Raw genomic sequence first — 16,843 nt, 5'->3', positions numbered from 1 at the left:
CTGAAGAACTAACAGGCTGGTTGGTCATAAACCACTCCTGTTGGCGATTCTGAGGCTTCTGCTGAGGTCACGTCAACAGAGCAGTGGCTTCTCTTCTCCTCTGCTCTCTTGATGGGACGTGACTCTCTTGACGGGACGTGACTGCCGATGTCATAATGATTGACAGATGGCTCCCCGCTGCCTTACTGCGGAAAGCCGGTTGTCAATGAGCATGATGATGGCACCTACAGAGTCAGGCTATGTTCACACATGTTGGGCTTTTTTTATGTCACAAATCTGAGTTTGTTTATGCATTTTTTCAGCGTTTTTTTCACTGTCCTTCTGTCTCCATTTATGCACGTACATAACGTTCTGTGAAAAAAAAGAACCCTATTCTATTTTGCCATCAAAAATGCTGAAAAAACGCTAATGCAAATTTTGCGTTTTTTCAGCGTTTTTTTCCACCACCCATTACGCTGAAAGAAGTGACATGCTCTACTTTCCAAAAACCCAACCAAGGCACAAAATATGCAACAACAAAAAAGACATGATGTGTGAACAGAGAATTCTGGTTTCTCATAGACTTTGCTGGTACTGCAAAACACAGCTGAAAATTTGCATGAAAACGCTGAAAAACACAATATGTGTGAACATAGCCTAAGGATTGCAAACTTCCCATCAGACCGACAAAGCGGGCTAACTGATGGCTTCTCATATAACTCATTCTGCAGCCAGCAATAGACAGTGCAACAAAGAGGCTATAGAAGGTAAATGATGCTAAATTTTTAACGAAGTCCAAATGCAAAAATTATTTTTAGCTTCAATTACATGTACTTAAGTAAAAAAAAATGGCCCGAAAGGTGGATAACACCCTTAATGCTGCCCCAACTATGGGCAACATTATATAAAGCCAAACTCACTCCTTACAAACAATCTTTTATTTATGATGCCCTGCAGTTCAAAAAATATGAGCTTGACGTGGGCAAAAAAGACTACAGAGGACCGGAAAAGAACGTGTATACCTTCTCAGGCAACGCAGTATTCCCGGCAGCAGGTCTAGGTCAAGCGGTGGATTGACTATGCCTGGCAAAGTCCCCAAGCCTGAGTCTGCCTCAGAAGAAGAGTTCAAAATTCCATCCAGCAGTGACGAGAGTGATGGCGATCGTCGTGGAGGACATGTGATGGCTGTTCCAAGGATTGCCGCTCATGTGCCTGGTGTACAGAATTCAATAGCTGATGCGTTGTCTCGTTTCTAGTGGGACTGGTTTCAGAAGTTGGCGCCGGACACGGACCAGCTAGAAACCGAATGTCCCCTTTGGTTGTGTGACCTGGTTTCTGTTCAGCTTTGAGGTTGGTGAGAAGTTCGGTCACACCAGACACTTGAGATAGGTATGTTTCGGCATGGCATCTTTGGCAGGAACTTGAGGATTCGGGCGAGGAGCAAGTATTGGAGGCTGACCGTCTGTTGTTGCATATGATTGGCAGGGCATTTGAGGATGGTTTATAGTTTGTTGTAGTATCTGGTAGAATAGCAGGGTTGGACTTTTTCTTCAAATTGTTGAGATGGAAGGATAATAAGAAGGATTTCCTGGTAAGCCAAGCGTTGAAAGCTTTTTGTAAAAATCATACAGTAAGGGATTAGCGGCATCCCGAATATTTTCAAATGTTGGGTCAGCTACTAGACTGTCTTAAAGAGGTAAGTTGGAGTATCAATGTCGTTTATTTGAGACAGCTTTTGTTTTGCCGTTTTTGGTGCATTTCGGGTGGACGAGATTGTAAGTAAGAATGTTAAGTGTCATGGTGGTTTTTCGTTTAAGGATGTATCATGTGAAGAGGATGTTGTGCAATGTTATTTGAGGCGCTCTAAGACTGATCCAGCTGGTAAAGGATGTCTAGTGGAACAGTGGGGAGTAAAAGGCACTTATGAGTGTCAAGTGAGATGAGTTTTGGCATTTAGGGGTTCTACTCTGAGTTCTTTTTTAATACATCAGGATGGGTCTGTTTTTTTCGATTTATCAGTTTGTGATAATATTTCAGCGCTGTTTGTCAAAGTGTGGCTTGAACGGTGCAGAATTTGGATCCTATTCTTTTTGAATTGGCAATGCAAATGAAGCGGCAAGCTGGGGTTTAGGGGTTAATGTAGTGCACAAGATTGGTGGCTGGGAGTCTGCCAGATATCAGTCGTACATCAGACCACACATGTTATAAAGAGGTTTGTGGTTTCTTTACACATTGAATCCATTATATTTTTCACTCCCCCTCCTCCCCTTTTTATTGTGTTTCAGGAGCCCGTCTTTTGGTCTGGGTATTAGGTCATTCTTATGTTAATCGGGGTTTGCTGTAGGTTAACGCAACACCAGCAGGATGCCAATTAGGTCTCTCCACAGACACTGTGTTGGTACAATGGATCGGTACCAGGAGATTGCGGTGGAGCAAGGTAATACCAGAATTGCATTTTCATATTACTTTTGACAGCCCTCCAGATTTGTTGGTACTTCATGTGGGCGAGAATGATTTGGACACCAGAGCTTCAAGGAAGCTGATCCGTGGCATCAAGTACGAATGCCTTAGGCTCTTGTCTCCCTACCCGGGTGTTGTACTCATTTGGTGTGACATCGTTGCATGCATTTCATGGAATCATGAGCGGTCAGTCGAAAGGATGAACAAGACCTGCAGCAAAGTCAACGAGGAGGTGTCCCGTTTCACCACACGCCATGGGGGGTGGTGGTACGGCACTGTAATTTGGAAGTTCCTTCTTGGAAATTTCTGAGGTCAGATGGAATTCATTCGAATACGATTGATGTAGATAGTTGGTCTTTTTGTCTGATGGAAGGGATTGAGAAGACCTTGTGTTTGTGGTGGTACTCGCACGCATAACGGTCATGCCTGCTTGCTGTGGCAGTAATGGAGGGGAGTTTTTGGAGATTGATTGCACTGAGAACGGGGAAAGACAAGGTCCATGATGGGTGACTCCCATATGTTTCAAGGTTCTTACAGAAATGTAAGTGGGTTCCTACTGGGCAAGGTCTCAGTGGGACACTATAGTATCGGCAACAATCAGCCGGGTGCCCTCAAGCCAGTGCATTGGGGCTGAGGGTGGTGTGAAGGCACTGTTAGTTACGGTTAAAGAAAAATAATTTTGAACCTTCAATTCCACCCTCCTTTCTGGTGGTTATGCTATGTATGCATATTGATAGGTAATTAATGTCATTTTAATGTTATATATTTTGTTTTGATTTATCCAATAAAATGAGGCTGCTGTGGCCATTATATTCAACGTCATGCAGTGTGGTGTTTTATTTAATTAGATATGAGAATATGGGTCCTTAGATTTATTTAAGTATGGGCCTATACAGTCACACATTCCAAAGTCATGGATACAGTACAACTAAACGAAGATCAGCGAAATGCAATTAGCTCCTCACGTGCAATCATTATTGCTTGATTTAGTAAAAGTGTGAAAGCCGAGGAAGTTCTATTTGTGAATAGGAATCCAATATATCCTTCCTTTCTTCTTTTGTTGAATACTCCAGAGATATTTTTAATTCTTGAGGAAAAATTGTTTTAGAAATTTATATAAAGCATCTGGGAAAAAATAATAAAAAAATATAATACAAAAATGAAAAGTCCCCTCAGCTAAAATATGAAAAAATACTATGTTCATCCATAATACATTTTAATGTATACAGAAAACACACAAAAAAGATCTACACTTATTAGGTGTCCATACAACCGTAATAACCCCAAAAATTCATTCAACTATCTACGGTATATTATTTGGAGTGAAGTTTGAACAGTAAAAATAGAAATAAAGAGAAATGAAATCAAAAGCTACTTTTTTTCTAATTTTTCATAGCAAAAAAATACATAAACTACATGTTAAAGTACAGTATATGTACCCCAAACCAGCACTAAAAACACAATTACCAATACAATTTGTCCCACATAAAACAAAGCCTCATACAGCCAGTCCATGCATTTTTTTTTCTGGATGCCTTATACCTGTTCTAGTTGATGTGCTGTGTCTGGGTTGTCTGCCATCTTGATTCTTTCTTCCCCTCTGATGTGGTTCCCCTAGTGCAGACTACATTTTCCAAGATGCCATAGTTACATAGTCTCATTTTGCTCCTATCTAATGGCAACCAGTAACATATTAGTGATATAGAGCTGCTGCCCCCTGATGCATACAGCACACCCTCAATGCATCCTATGTGATGCATATACAGCAGTTTCAGTGTATATTATGTGATATAAAAACAGTCTCAGTGAATCCCATGTAATGTATACAGCAGTCTCAATGTATCCTATGTGATGTGTATACAACAGTCTCAGTGTATCCTAAGTCATATATATACAACAGTTTCAGCGTAAACTATGTGATCTAAACAGCAGGCTCAGTGGATCCTACGAAATATATACAGCAGTCTCAGTGAATCCTATGTAATGTAGACAGCAGTCTCAGTGTATAGTATGTGATGTATATACAGCAGTCTCAGTGTAGCCTATGTGATGTATATACAACAGTTTCAGTGTATATTATGTGATGTAAAAAACAGTCTCAGTGAATCCCATGTAATGTATACAGCCATCTCAATGTATCCTATGTGATGTGTATACAACAGTTTCAGTGTATCCAAAGTGATATACAGTACAGACCAAAAGTTTGGATACACCTTCTCATTTAAAGATTTTTCTGTATTTTCATGACTATGAAAATTGCACATTCACACTGAAGGCATCAAAACTATGAATTAACACATGTGGAATTATATACTTAACAAAAAGTGGGAAACAACTGAAAATATGTCTTATATTCTAGGTTCTTCAAAGTAGCCACCTTTTGCTTTGATGACTGCTTTGCACACTCTTGGCATTCTCTTGATGAGCTTCAAGAGGTAGTCACCGGAAATAGTTTTCACTTCACAGGTGTGCCCTGTCAGGTTTAATAAGTGGGATTTCTGGCCTTATAAATGGGGTTGGGACCATCAGTTGTGCTGTGCAGAAGTCTGGTGGAAACACAGCTGATAGTCCTACTGAATAGACTGTTAGAATTTGTATTATGGCAAGAAAAAAGCAGCTAAGTAAAGAAAAACGAGTGGCCATCATTACTTTAAGAAATGAAGGTCAGTCAGTGCAAAAATTGGGAAAACTTTGAAAGTGTCCCCAAGTGCAGTTGCAAAAACCATCAAGCGCTAAAAAGAAACTGGCTCACATGAGGACCGCCCCAGGAAAGGAAGACCAAGAGTCACCTCTGCTTCTGAGGATAAGTTTATCCGAGTCACCAGCCTCAGAAATCGCAGGTTAACAGCAGCTCAGATTAGAGACCAGGTCAATGCCACACAGAGTTCTAGCAGCAGACACATCTCTTCAACAACTGTTAAGAGGAGACTTTGTGCAGCAGGCCTTCATGGTAAAATAGCTGCTAGGAAACCACTGCTAAGGACAGGCAACAAGCAGAAGAGACTTGTTTGGGCTAAAGAATGGACATTAGACCAGTGGAAATCAGTGCTTTGGTCTGATGAGTCCAAATTTGAGATCTTTGGTTCCAACCACCGTGTATTTGTGCGACGCAGAAAAGGTGAACGGATGGACTCTACATGCCTGGTTCCCACCGTGAAGCATGGAGGAGGAGGTGTGATGGTGTGGGGGTGCTTTGCTGGTGACACTGTTGGGGATTTATTCAAAATTGAAGGCATACTGAACCAGCATGGCTACCACAGCATCTTGCAGCGGCATGCTATTCCATCCGCTTTGCATTTAGTTGGACCATCATTTATTTTTCAACAGGACAATGACCCCAAACACTACTCCAGGCTGTGTAAGGGCTATTTGACCTAGAAGGAAAATGATGGGGTGCTATGCCAGATGACCTGGCCTCCACAGTCACCAGACCTGAACCCAATCGAGATGGTTTGGGGTGAGCTGGACCGCAGAGTGAAGGCAAAAGGGCCAACAAGTGCTAAGCATCTCTGGGAACTCCTTCAAGATTGTTGGAAGACCATTTCTGGTGACTACCTCTTGAAACTCATCAAGAGAATGCCAAGAGTGTGCAAAGCAGTCATCAAAGCAAAAGGTGGCTACTTTGAAGAACCTAGAATATAAGACATATTTTCAGTTGTTTCACACTTTTTTGTTAAGTATATAATTCCACATGTGTTAATTCATAGTTTCGATGCCTTCAGTGTGAATGTACAATTTTCATAGTCATGAAAATACAGAAAAATCTTTAAACGAGAAGGTGTGTCCAAACTTTTGGTCTGTATTGTATATACAACAGTTTTAGTGTAAACTATGTGATCTAAACAGCAGGCTCAGTGGATCCTACGAAATATATACAGCAGTCTCAGTGAATCCTATGTAATGTATACAGCAGTCTCAGTGTATCATATGTGATGTATATACAACAGTTTCAGTGTATATTATGTGATGTAAAAAACAGTCTCAGTGAATCCCATGTAATGTATACAGCAGTCTCAATGTATCCTATGTGATGTGTATACAGCAGTCTCAGTGTAGCCTATGTGATGTATATACAACAATTTCAGTGTATATTATGTGATGTAAAAAACAGTCTCAGTGAATCCCATGTAATGTATACAGCAGTCTCAATGTATCCTATGTGATGTGTATACAACAGTCTCAGTGTATCCTATGTGATATATATACAACAGTTTCAGCGTAAACTATGTGATCTAAACAGCAGGCTCAGTGGATCCTACGAAATATATACAGCAGTCTCAGTGAATCCTATATGATGTACACAGCACGGTCTCAGTGTATAGTATGTGATGTATACAGCACAGTCTCGGTGTCTCCTATGTGTTGTATACAGCACAGTATCAGTGTATCCTATGTGATGCATATACCTGTCTCAGTGTATCCTATGTAATGTATATACAGCAGTTTCACTGAATACTAAGTGATGTATACACCACAGTCTCAGTATATCCTATGTGATGTATATAGCAGTCTCAGTGTATCATATGTGATATATACAGCAGTCTCGGTGTACCCTATGTGATTTATACACCACAGTCTCAGTGTGTACCCTATGTGATGCAGCTTCTGCCTATCTCATCTACTGTATCGTGGCTCTTTGATATAAAGCAGAAGTAATAGGCCAGATTTATGAAACTGTCCAACTGAAAAAGCAACCAATCACAGCACACTTTTCATTTCACCGGAGAAGATTACAAAATTAAAGCTACTCTTTGATTGGTTGCTATAGAAAGTAAAGATTATTTTTCTTTTACTCAGTTGTATAAGTTTTCCCCTATATGTTTAGCTGCATGTGAGGACAGACTATACATTAGCACAAGTTGTTGTCAGAGTAGAGATCACATGACCAAGAAGAACAGGAATTAATGTAACTGAGGTGGGATGAAATAAATGGCCAGAATATTGATAGTGAGTGAGTAGTCATTATATGTACAAATTTAAGTGCATGTCTATTGCTATGGCTGCAGAATGAACTGAGAACCCAACAGTGAGCTGGTTGTGACCTGAGAACTTATAACTCTTAGGGTATGTTCACACACAGTTTTTTATGTGTTTTTTTTAGTGCAGATTCCATGTAAAAATATTTCAAATCTGCTTCTAACAAGCTTCCCGTTCATTTTATTGAGAAAGTGTGCTTACAGTGTATGTCGTATTTTTGACTCGTGTGTTAAAAAGATCATCAGGTCAATTCTTTACCATTGTGTTCCACTCGTAAATCCACAGCAAAAGGTGCATTTTTCTTTTAGTGTTTATTGTATTTTTTTATCGTTTTTTTTTTTTACTTTTAACAATGAAAAAGCGCCAATAACAACATCAGATTGATTCTGACCAAATTAAGCACTTCTCAATATTTAAATCACAACACCGAGAAGGAAAAATAGTGGAAGAAAGGAAATCACAGGATGATAGACAAGTTAATTATATGCAAGCGATAAAAAAACAGAAACAAAATGTTCAAAACATCTTAATCATTCAGTATCGCGTATGAGCAGAAGCAGAATTCTTCGTATATTTCTTACGATTCTGACGCTAAAAAGTTAATTGTAATTTTTCTTTTGTGTATTTTATACTTTGAATTTTTCGTTAAGATAACAAAGCTCGATGCAACAAAAGGCTTTCGTTCCTAAATAGAGTAAAAGCCACAGATCTCTCAGATGTCTTAAAAAAGATAGACAACACTCGTATAGATTAACCATTCTGTTTTCATCGTTTCGATCCGTTTATCTGCACATTCCCAATAGGTTTTTCTGCCAGGAGCGTGCTAACTCCAGCTGTCCTCACATTTCTTGGTGTGTAGGTGATATCCATCCCTATGAGAACAGCTTATGTTCTATGATGCCGCTGCTATTAAGTCCTCATTTTTGGCAGCAGCTCCTGTAATGCATTAATGATACCCATCAGCCGCGATCCTAAGTGCTGTTGTGCTGGTGAACAATAGCTTTTCACTTTGCTTTACCAGTTGAATAATTATCTCTTCAGACTCAATGAATAATTTAGTGCGGTATTTTAACTCATTTTCAGGAGAGCGGCATAGCGTTTGCCTCCATCCTGCGATCAGGGTCATTGTTTAGAACTCAGAAGTTTTTGTGAAATCGAGAAGGTGCCTGACTTTTTAAAAATAGGGACATGTATTGTGGCATGTGCATAGAAATCATGCCCCTACTGAACCCCCTTAGTGTTCTAACCCACAACAATTCCCATTTCATGTCCCCCACATAGTATGATGCACCCCAAAATGCCTACCCCACACAGAGTATGATACCCACCACTGTAAATTACCTGCACATTTTGCCTCCACACACACATAAAGTATAATAACTCCACAGTGCCCCGAGCAAAGTATGATGCCCCCACTATGTCCCAACAGACTATCAGGTTGCCACAGTGCTCTCAAAATAGTATAATGTCCAAACAATGCTCCTCAACACAATATGATGCCCCACCAGTTTCCCCCTCACGCTGTATGATGTCCCCTACAATGACCCCTCACAGTATGATAACCCCATAGTGCCCCCAGCAAAGTATGATGCTCGCACTGTGTCCCAAGAGAATATGAGGCTGCCACAGTGCTTTCAAAATAGTATGATCTCCCCACAGTGCTCCTCAACAAAATATAGTGCCCTATCAGTTTCCCCCTCACACTGTATGATGTCCCCTACAGTGACCCCCCACAGTTCACCCACACACTGTTAAGTCCCTGCAGTGCCCCCAACACAGTATTATGCCCTACCACACACAGTATGATACCCCTTCAGTCCCCCCACATAGTATGATGCCCCTACAGTTTCCCACATTGTATAATGCCTCCATAATGACACCCTCCCTCACACAGAGTATGAACGCCCCAGTTATCTTCCCACCTACATATTATGATGCCACCATAGCCTCCCAAAATGATGCCCCCAAAATGACACCCCCAGACACACAGTATGATCCCCACAGTCACCCTCACCCACATATTATGATGCCTCCATAGGCCCCTCATACAGTATAATGCCCCCAAGTCCCCCACACCTCCACTAGAGCAGCTGAGTACCAAAAAACTTTAGGCAAAAGGGGTATCAAATTCAATAAAAGTTGAGTTATCAGGTTAATAAAGATAAAATGGGGCCTCATATTTTATGTTTTCATTAAATTTTTTTTACGTCTTAGTACTAAAAATTTGATAGAATCTGTCCATAATCTATTGAAAAAACAAAAGCATAATCTGTCTGAAAATGTACTTGGTGCTTTTTGAGTGCTTTCACCCTACTGACATACCTGGTACAGCTCTGAAGGTTCTCTTGTCGGTGCTGCAGGCAGAGGAGGTAATCCTGGCAAATTACTGGACTGACTCATGTAGTGTTCAGAGTCCACCTTCAACTAAAAAAGTGAATACAATTATTACTGGGAAAGGTAAAGTCACCATATGAAATAAAATACAATAATTTGTTAGCAATTTATTATCAAGAATAATAAAACTTTATAACCTGAAAAACATAAAAATATAATGAAAGCAATAACTAAAACAGATAATGAAAATTCTCCACTTCTTAATATATGGTTTCAATATTGTGGACATGTTTGGGATTTCATTATAGAAAATAGCTTTGTAAGTTACTGACTTTGAAAAAAAAATTAATGTTAAATAATGGAATCAACACTTTTATTATATAGTCCCAAATATATTGAGCTGTAATGTAACTTAACAATAAATCACGATGTAAAGTAAAAAAAAATATTTCAATACTTTGCAGACTGGTCTGTGACCGTGTAGACCAAGTACCGGGGTGGGCTTCCCAGGATACAGCGAAGCCATGAACAAGGAAAACAGCACACCACAAACTTGCCAGAAGAACTTTTACTGACAAATTTGGATCATATACTATTCCAACAAAAAAAAAGGTGAACCAAGGTAAAACACACACACCCAGCCAAGACTGACCAAGACCTATGTGATGCACACTCCGTAGGCCTGGAAGTTATAACTATGATGCTATAATTTACCTAATCGGGCACCCGCCTAGTACGACATAATAGGTCATTACTGACATGGTGATACCAAATATATGCAGTGTTTTTACTGCTTATATATATTACTGTCACGGGTGTGTCAGAGGTGACAGACAGTCGCCCTGCAGTGGGTTGCAGGCGATCTCCACGTTTGGCATTGCAGACAGCTGCTTAGATAGGAGGCTGTCTTTAGGACCGAGCAACTACCTCTCTGTTGCTAATTTGCTCTCTGGCCTGGGTGTATATATACCTGGTGTGTCTGAGAGGGCGTCGCCGGTTATATTCATTTCAACTTGTGAAGCTTAGCAGGAGCAGTACCTCGTCCTCTCTGGAGCTTGAGGCCATGTGCATATTTGGAGTTCATCTAAAGCTAAGCCATTTTCCCCTGTTTTGTCTACTCTTGTTGTCTATAGAGTTTTAGTGGAGGTTGACTAGTGCTCATCTCCTTCAATCCCTAGCCGTAACCTTACGCCAGGGAAAGTAGGGCAAGACACGCGATCGACGATAGCTGAGGAGGCTATATAGGGACGTTAATTGAGACACGGTGATGCTAGATCAGACTAGGAGGTCTCCACGTCCCCATTTCCCTAGTGTCTGGGCTCCTCCTCCCTTTTCCCTCTGTGTTGCACTTACACCTGGCGTGACAATTAAACAGTACAGCAGGAAAAGTGTTTTTATGTTTTTTTTTTATTATTACTTCTTTTCTCATTATATAAACATTTTTAATTGTTTTTTCAGTCTACTAGGGGACCATGTGATTGCTGGTATCATACATTGTAATACATCTTTATTGCAGTTAGGCATCCTACTATATCCTGACCCTGGCAAGACCTAAGACGTTAGGCCCACCCCATGGCAGACTTGGAACTAGTTCTGGGCTCTCTATATGACTTCGTAAAGGGTACAAGAAATGGCACAAAAACTATTAGCGCACAGTCAGACGGCCGTATAAGACGGACGACAATCACATCACAATGCTCAGACTGGCCATCGACTCTCCTGACACAAGCGTGACAGCTGCAAAGAAATAGAGGCTGTCAAGTTCGGGTCAGGAGAGTTGCCAGCCAGTCTGAGTATTAGGATGCGATCCTCGTCAGTGTTATATGGCCATCTGACTGTGCCCTTATTCTAAAATCCTCAATAACTGAAAGTGCATCTCCGTATCTTCTTGCTCTCTATATCAATCATCAGAATAGTTGGAGGGTAAAAAACAGTGTTGAGGCTGTCACCGGCGGTTAGCGAATTTGGCGTTTCAAGTATTTGATCAGACTTGTCTATTTGTACATTATAAAACTAAGACAAACTTTATGTACTACGCATATGAAAGAAATCTGAGTAACAAAAGTACACGGCAGCACCATCATGCCTTAGGGAGATATCAATTTATTTCTCCTGACATTCTTGAGGTATCAACGAATAGTCAATTCTTGAGTGCTCTTACTTAGATACGCATGCCTTTCATGTATTCACCGGGATTGACGTCAATCGACAGACACATCAAAGGCTTATCAACATGAACATGAATTTACTGATGTTATTTGCTTATGGGAAATAAATAGTATGCTGAGGAGTTAGGAAGTGAATGTATGAGAAATGTCAAGCGATGGAGAGGTCGTCGGCTTCTGCTCCTATATACAGTGGCATGTAAAAGTTTGGGCACCCCTGGTCAAAAGTACTGTTATTGTGAACAGTTAAGCAAGTTGTAGATGAAATGATCTCTAAAAGGCCTAAAGTTAAAGATGACACAGTTCTTTGGTACTTTAGGAAAAAAATACAAATATATTTTCATCTTTTACATTTTAAAAATTACAAAAAGGAAAATGGGCCAAGGAAAAAAGATTGGACACCCTGCATGGTTAGTACCTAGTAACTCCCCATTTTGAAAGTATCACAGCTTGTAAATGCTTTTTGTAGCCAGACAAGAGTCTTTCAATTCTTGTTTGAGGGATTTTCATCCATTCTTCCTTGGAAAATTCTTCTAGTTCTGTGAGATTCTAGGGTCGTCTTGCATGCACTGCTATTTTGAGCTCTAGCCACAGATTTTCAATGATGTTCAAATCAGGGGACTGTGAAGGCCATTGTAAAACCTTCAGCTTGCGCCATTTGAGGTAGTCTATTGTGGATTTTGACTTGTGTTTAGGAATATTATCCATTTGTGAAGCCATCCTCTTTTCAACTTCAGCTTTTTTTTTTACAGATGGTGTTACGTTTGCATCAAGAATTTGTGGAAATTTCATTGAATCCATTATTTCCTCTACCCGTGAAATGTTCCCCTTGCCATTGGTTGCAACACAACCCCAAAGCATGATCCATCCCCAAGCTTAATGGTTAAGATGTACTTTTCCTGAAATTCTGTGCCCTTTTTTCTCCACACATACCTTTGATCATTGTGGCCAAAGAGTTTTATTTTAACCTCATCGGTCCACAGGATTTGTTTCCAAAATGCATCAGCCTTTTTCAAATGTTCTTTTGTATACTTCTGATGCTGAATTTTATGATGAGGACACAGGGGAGGTTTTCTTCTGATCTCTTCTATGAAGGCCATATTTGTGCATGTGTCTCTGAACAGTAGAATAATGTACCACAACTTCAGAGTCTGCTAAATCTTTCTGAAGGTCTTTTGCAGTCAAGCGAGGGTTCTGATTTGCCTCTCTAGCAAACTTTCGAGCAGCTCTCGCTGAAATTTTGTTTGGTCTTTCAGACCTTATCTTGATCTCCATCGTTCCTGTTAACTGCCACTTCTTAGGTTAAGTTCACACGATGCGTTTTCGCGGCGGTATGAAACTCTGATGGAATTCTGATGGAACTCAGACCAAACTCTGATGAAACTCTGATGGAACTCTGATGGAACTCAGACCAAACTCTGATGAAACTCTGATGGAACTCTGATGGAACTCAGACCAAACTCTGATGGAACTCTGATGGAACTCAGACCAAACTCTGATGGAACTCTGATGGAACTCAGACCAAACTCTGATGGAACTCAGACCAAACTCTGATGAAACTCTGATTGAAAACTGATGAAACTCAGACCAAACTCTGATGAAACTCTGATGAAACTTTGATCGAAAATTCTGATGAAACTCTGATGAAACTGTGTGACGCTCTCAAGCCCACCCTGAGCTGCGGGGGTTACTCGGAGCCGGGTCAGTGTAGGTGTTACGGGGGATGCAGTCGTGGCCTAGACCCGTTCCGTGCCCGGGGCCATCACATTAAAAATAAAAATCGGCTTTCCAGGAAGAGTGGTATTTTCGACTACGCCACCTGCGGTTTCCGGTGATGGGCACCAGTGCTGCTACAGTCCACTGAGGCTGGTGTTAGGGGCAGCTAAGATGGGACGGCTCCCCGCAGGCGGAGCAGGCCTCAGGACAGTGTGAGAAGGAATGGTGGGTGCAGTGCCGCGCAGGAAATAATAGGCTGAGGCGGTGTGTGAAGTCATCCGGGGCTTTACTCACTTTCAGATGAACTTTTAGCCGCAAAGCTTCCCTCTGCTACTCACGGCGTACTGTGGCCACCGGGAAGAGGTTCAGCACTTTCCAGGTAGATCAGGAGCACCTGTCGAGACCCCTCTGGTCTGTGTTCCTCTCCTTCGTAGGTTCTCCCACTAAGTCTTCTCCTGACTGCGTGTGGTACGAACGTGTTGTAAGGACGGGTCCCACTGGATAAACGCAGTGTAAGAGATACAGGTGGCGTTGGCTGCTCCGTCCGTATCCCTCTGAGATCCACTAAGCCTCTGGGCTTTTCTGACTGAGACGTGAAGTAACAAAGTCAGATATCGGGGGCCGGTTACCCCTCTTGCAGCAGGAATCCCTCTGACTAGGCCAGAGTAAAGAATACAGGTGGCGACTCCGCTCCGTCCGTATCCCCCTGGGATCCTTTTGCCTGTGGAGCCTATCTCCTCCGCTCCCCTCCAAGGCCTTCTTAGGTCAGGACCTTGACCGGGTAGAGACAGTGGTTAACTCTGACCCGCTCCTCGTCTCAAGGCCAGAGTACGAGGACCGCGTATCTTCAGTCAGCTGCAGCCTTTTGCTGGACTCTGGCAGGAGACCGAAATCAAAGACGAAGGCCACAATCAAAGACGAACACCACAATCAAAGACCTTGAACTTAAGATGGCCGTAGATTAAATATGAAAGAATAAGTGCTTCCTAAAAGTGTGTCCTCCACCCTCACCCACTACATGGTTCCCCCTATCTTTGGTTTCCCCCTTCTCCTCTATCCCGGGCCAGGGCAGCACCCTGGTGCATTTAGGCCCCCTTTAGGACAGGAGTGGTGTAGTGTTGAATGGTGAAGTGGTGTCCTGAGAGATGCTCCATCCTTACCCAGAAGAGGAGATACCACACCTCAACTGAGGTGCAGTACCCCTGTGGCGACTGAACCCTCAGGGGCGCCACAAAACTCAGACCAAACTCTGATGAAACTCAGACCAAACTGATGACAGATCAAAAACTTTGATGAAACTGATCAGAATTACTCATGAAACTCGGTGCGATTTTCTTGTACAAAGTAATCATTGATGCGTGCATGAACCCTTAATCCCTTTACCAAGATATAACCTGGATGTATTAAACCTATGAAATCCCTTTCCTTGTTTTTATTTTCTTATTGTTACATTTACTCTGAGGAACCTTAATAGTTGCTTGAAATATATTTTTTTAATAAAAGAAAAGTCAGGAAATGAGTTTTTCCTTTAGAAATCAGTTTACATGTTTTCAGTAGCCTCTTAATGCAAATCACAATTCTGGAATTATGAGCTTGTATCTCTGCTGAGACGACGCCGATTTGCAATTATGGAAGACCCGCAGAGAACATTTATTGTCTGATGGTTTGATATAAAAAAAGACAAGACGATACAAGAACATATTTATTTTTGATCAAATGAAAAGTTATGTGCCTGGCAGATAATAGCCGTAATGCCTGTAACATAATTGCAGATATAACATCAATGACATGCATAGACATTAAAATTGAAAATATTTTTTTTGAACCTCAATTTACTATTCAATTTGTCAAAATTCATTAAAAAATAAACCTGAATTCAAAAACCATTTTACATTTTACTTATCTAGTTCTGAGTTGCAGCCTGTATGTAATATACAGTCCAGAGCTGAATTCGCAATTCCTTGCCGGTTCGATGTCTGCACATATCTTGCAATGTGATTTGCATTCTGAGAGATGTTGTCATTACCCCAATCTCCTGTATATTATAGGGGCTTATCTAAGACTATGTTCACATTGCAAATTTGGCCTCTGTTTAACAAATGACCTGGGAAAAGCTACCCACATTAATGGAGTCAGTCTAACGGAGGATGCCCAATGATAACATTCATCAGCAATGGACTGATAAGGGATTTATTTAATGGATACATTTTTTTTGTGACATGTTCATTAAAATGATGCCAGTATAAATTATGGGTCATCCATACGCTATAATTGCTTCCATTTAATGGACATATCATGAAAAGATATAAAAATGCTCATGACGTATCCATTAAAGATGTCTTCACACCAATAGGTTAACATGGTATCTGTTTTTACCATTTATGGAAATATCATAGTCTACTATACAATTTCATACTACTAACTAATGGACCCCCATAGAGACGTATACTAAATGTAGGGGAAAACACAGTGTAAACCCAGCAGGCATTTTTGTGTGTGGGTCAATTGAGGGGATCTTGACACCTAATTGCCTATACTGTAGAGCAGGGGTCCCCAACCTGTATCTCGGAAGCAACATGTGGCTCAAAGTCCCATAAATTGTGGCTCGCGACTGTCTGCATGCTTGGTGCATTACCTCCAGATCTAGCAAATAGATATGAAGAGCACGTCTCAAAAACGATGAATTTTGTGTGTATTCCTGCACAGAAGAGTAAATCTGGATGCACATATACTGGTCTTAGGGGATGTAGAGATAATTTAAAGGGAACCTATCAGGTGCCCTGTGCAGCCAGAACCACCAGCAGTTATGTCTACCTATCTAAATTCCCTGCCTAACAGTCCCTTTATTACATATGACACATAAATAGATCTTTAGAAAAAGTATTTCTAAAGTCCATTTATGATATGTAAATGAACCCTTTGACTAGTCGATGGGGCATTAGTTTCACCAGACTAGTCGGCCAAATTAGCATGTAATCACGCCCCTAAGCATATTTACTGCTAGAGATGACGCTGGCTCTTGTAAGCCATGTTATCATGCCCAAAGGGGCGGGATAACATGCTAAGTGGGCCGACTAGTCTGGTGAAACTTACGCTCCATCGACAAGTCAAAGGGTTCATTTACATAGCATAAAAAGACTTTAGAAATACTTTTTCTAAAGATCTGTTTATGTGTCCTATGTAATAAAGAGACTGTTAGGCAGGAAATTTAG

The 16,843-nt window shown here is 41.0% G+C and overlaps 1 protein-coding gene across 2 annotated transcripts in view; it reads right to left on the bottom strand.

Annotated features, from left to right (window-relative positions):
- The window catches only part of DNAH3 (dynein axonemal heavy chain 3), a 487,274-nt gene that overhangs the window by 432,588 nt on the left and 37,843 nt on the right, over window positions 1–16,843 (bottom strand). For both annotated transcript variants that reach the window (XM_073647962.1, XM_073647963.1), the window contains exon 2: window positions 9,739–9,840. In XM_073647962.1, coding sequence (XP_073504063.1) covers window positions 9,739–9,840 — 102 coding nt within the window. The remainder of the gene's footprint in view (window positions 1–9,738; window positions 9,841–16,843) is intronic.

Source organism: Phyllobates terribilis, unplaced genomic scaffold, assembly GCF_046119375.1.
Source record: "Phyllobates terribilis strain yellow unplaced genomic scaffold, ASM4611937v1 Scaffold_9__5_contigs__length_417890890, whole genome shotgun sequence".
In the NCBI taxonomy this organism is placed as follows: domain Eukaryota; kingdom Metazoa; phylum Chordata; class Amphibia; order Anura; family Dendrobatidae; genus Phyllobates; species Phyllobates terribilis.
Note: the sequence above shows the minus strand (reverse complement) of the source record. Positions and strands in the feature narration are given on the sequence as shown.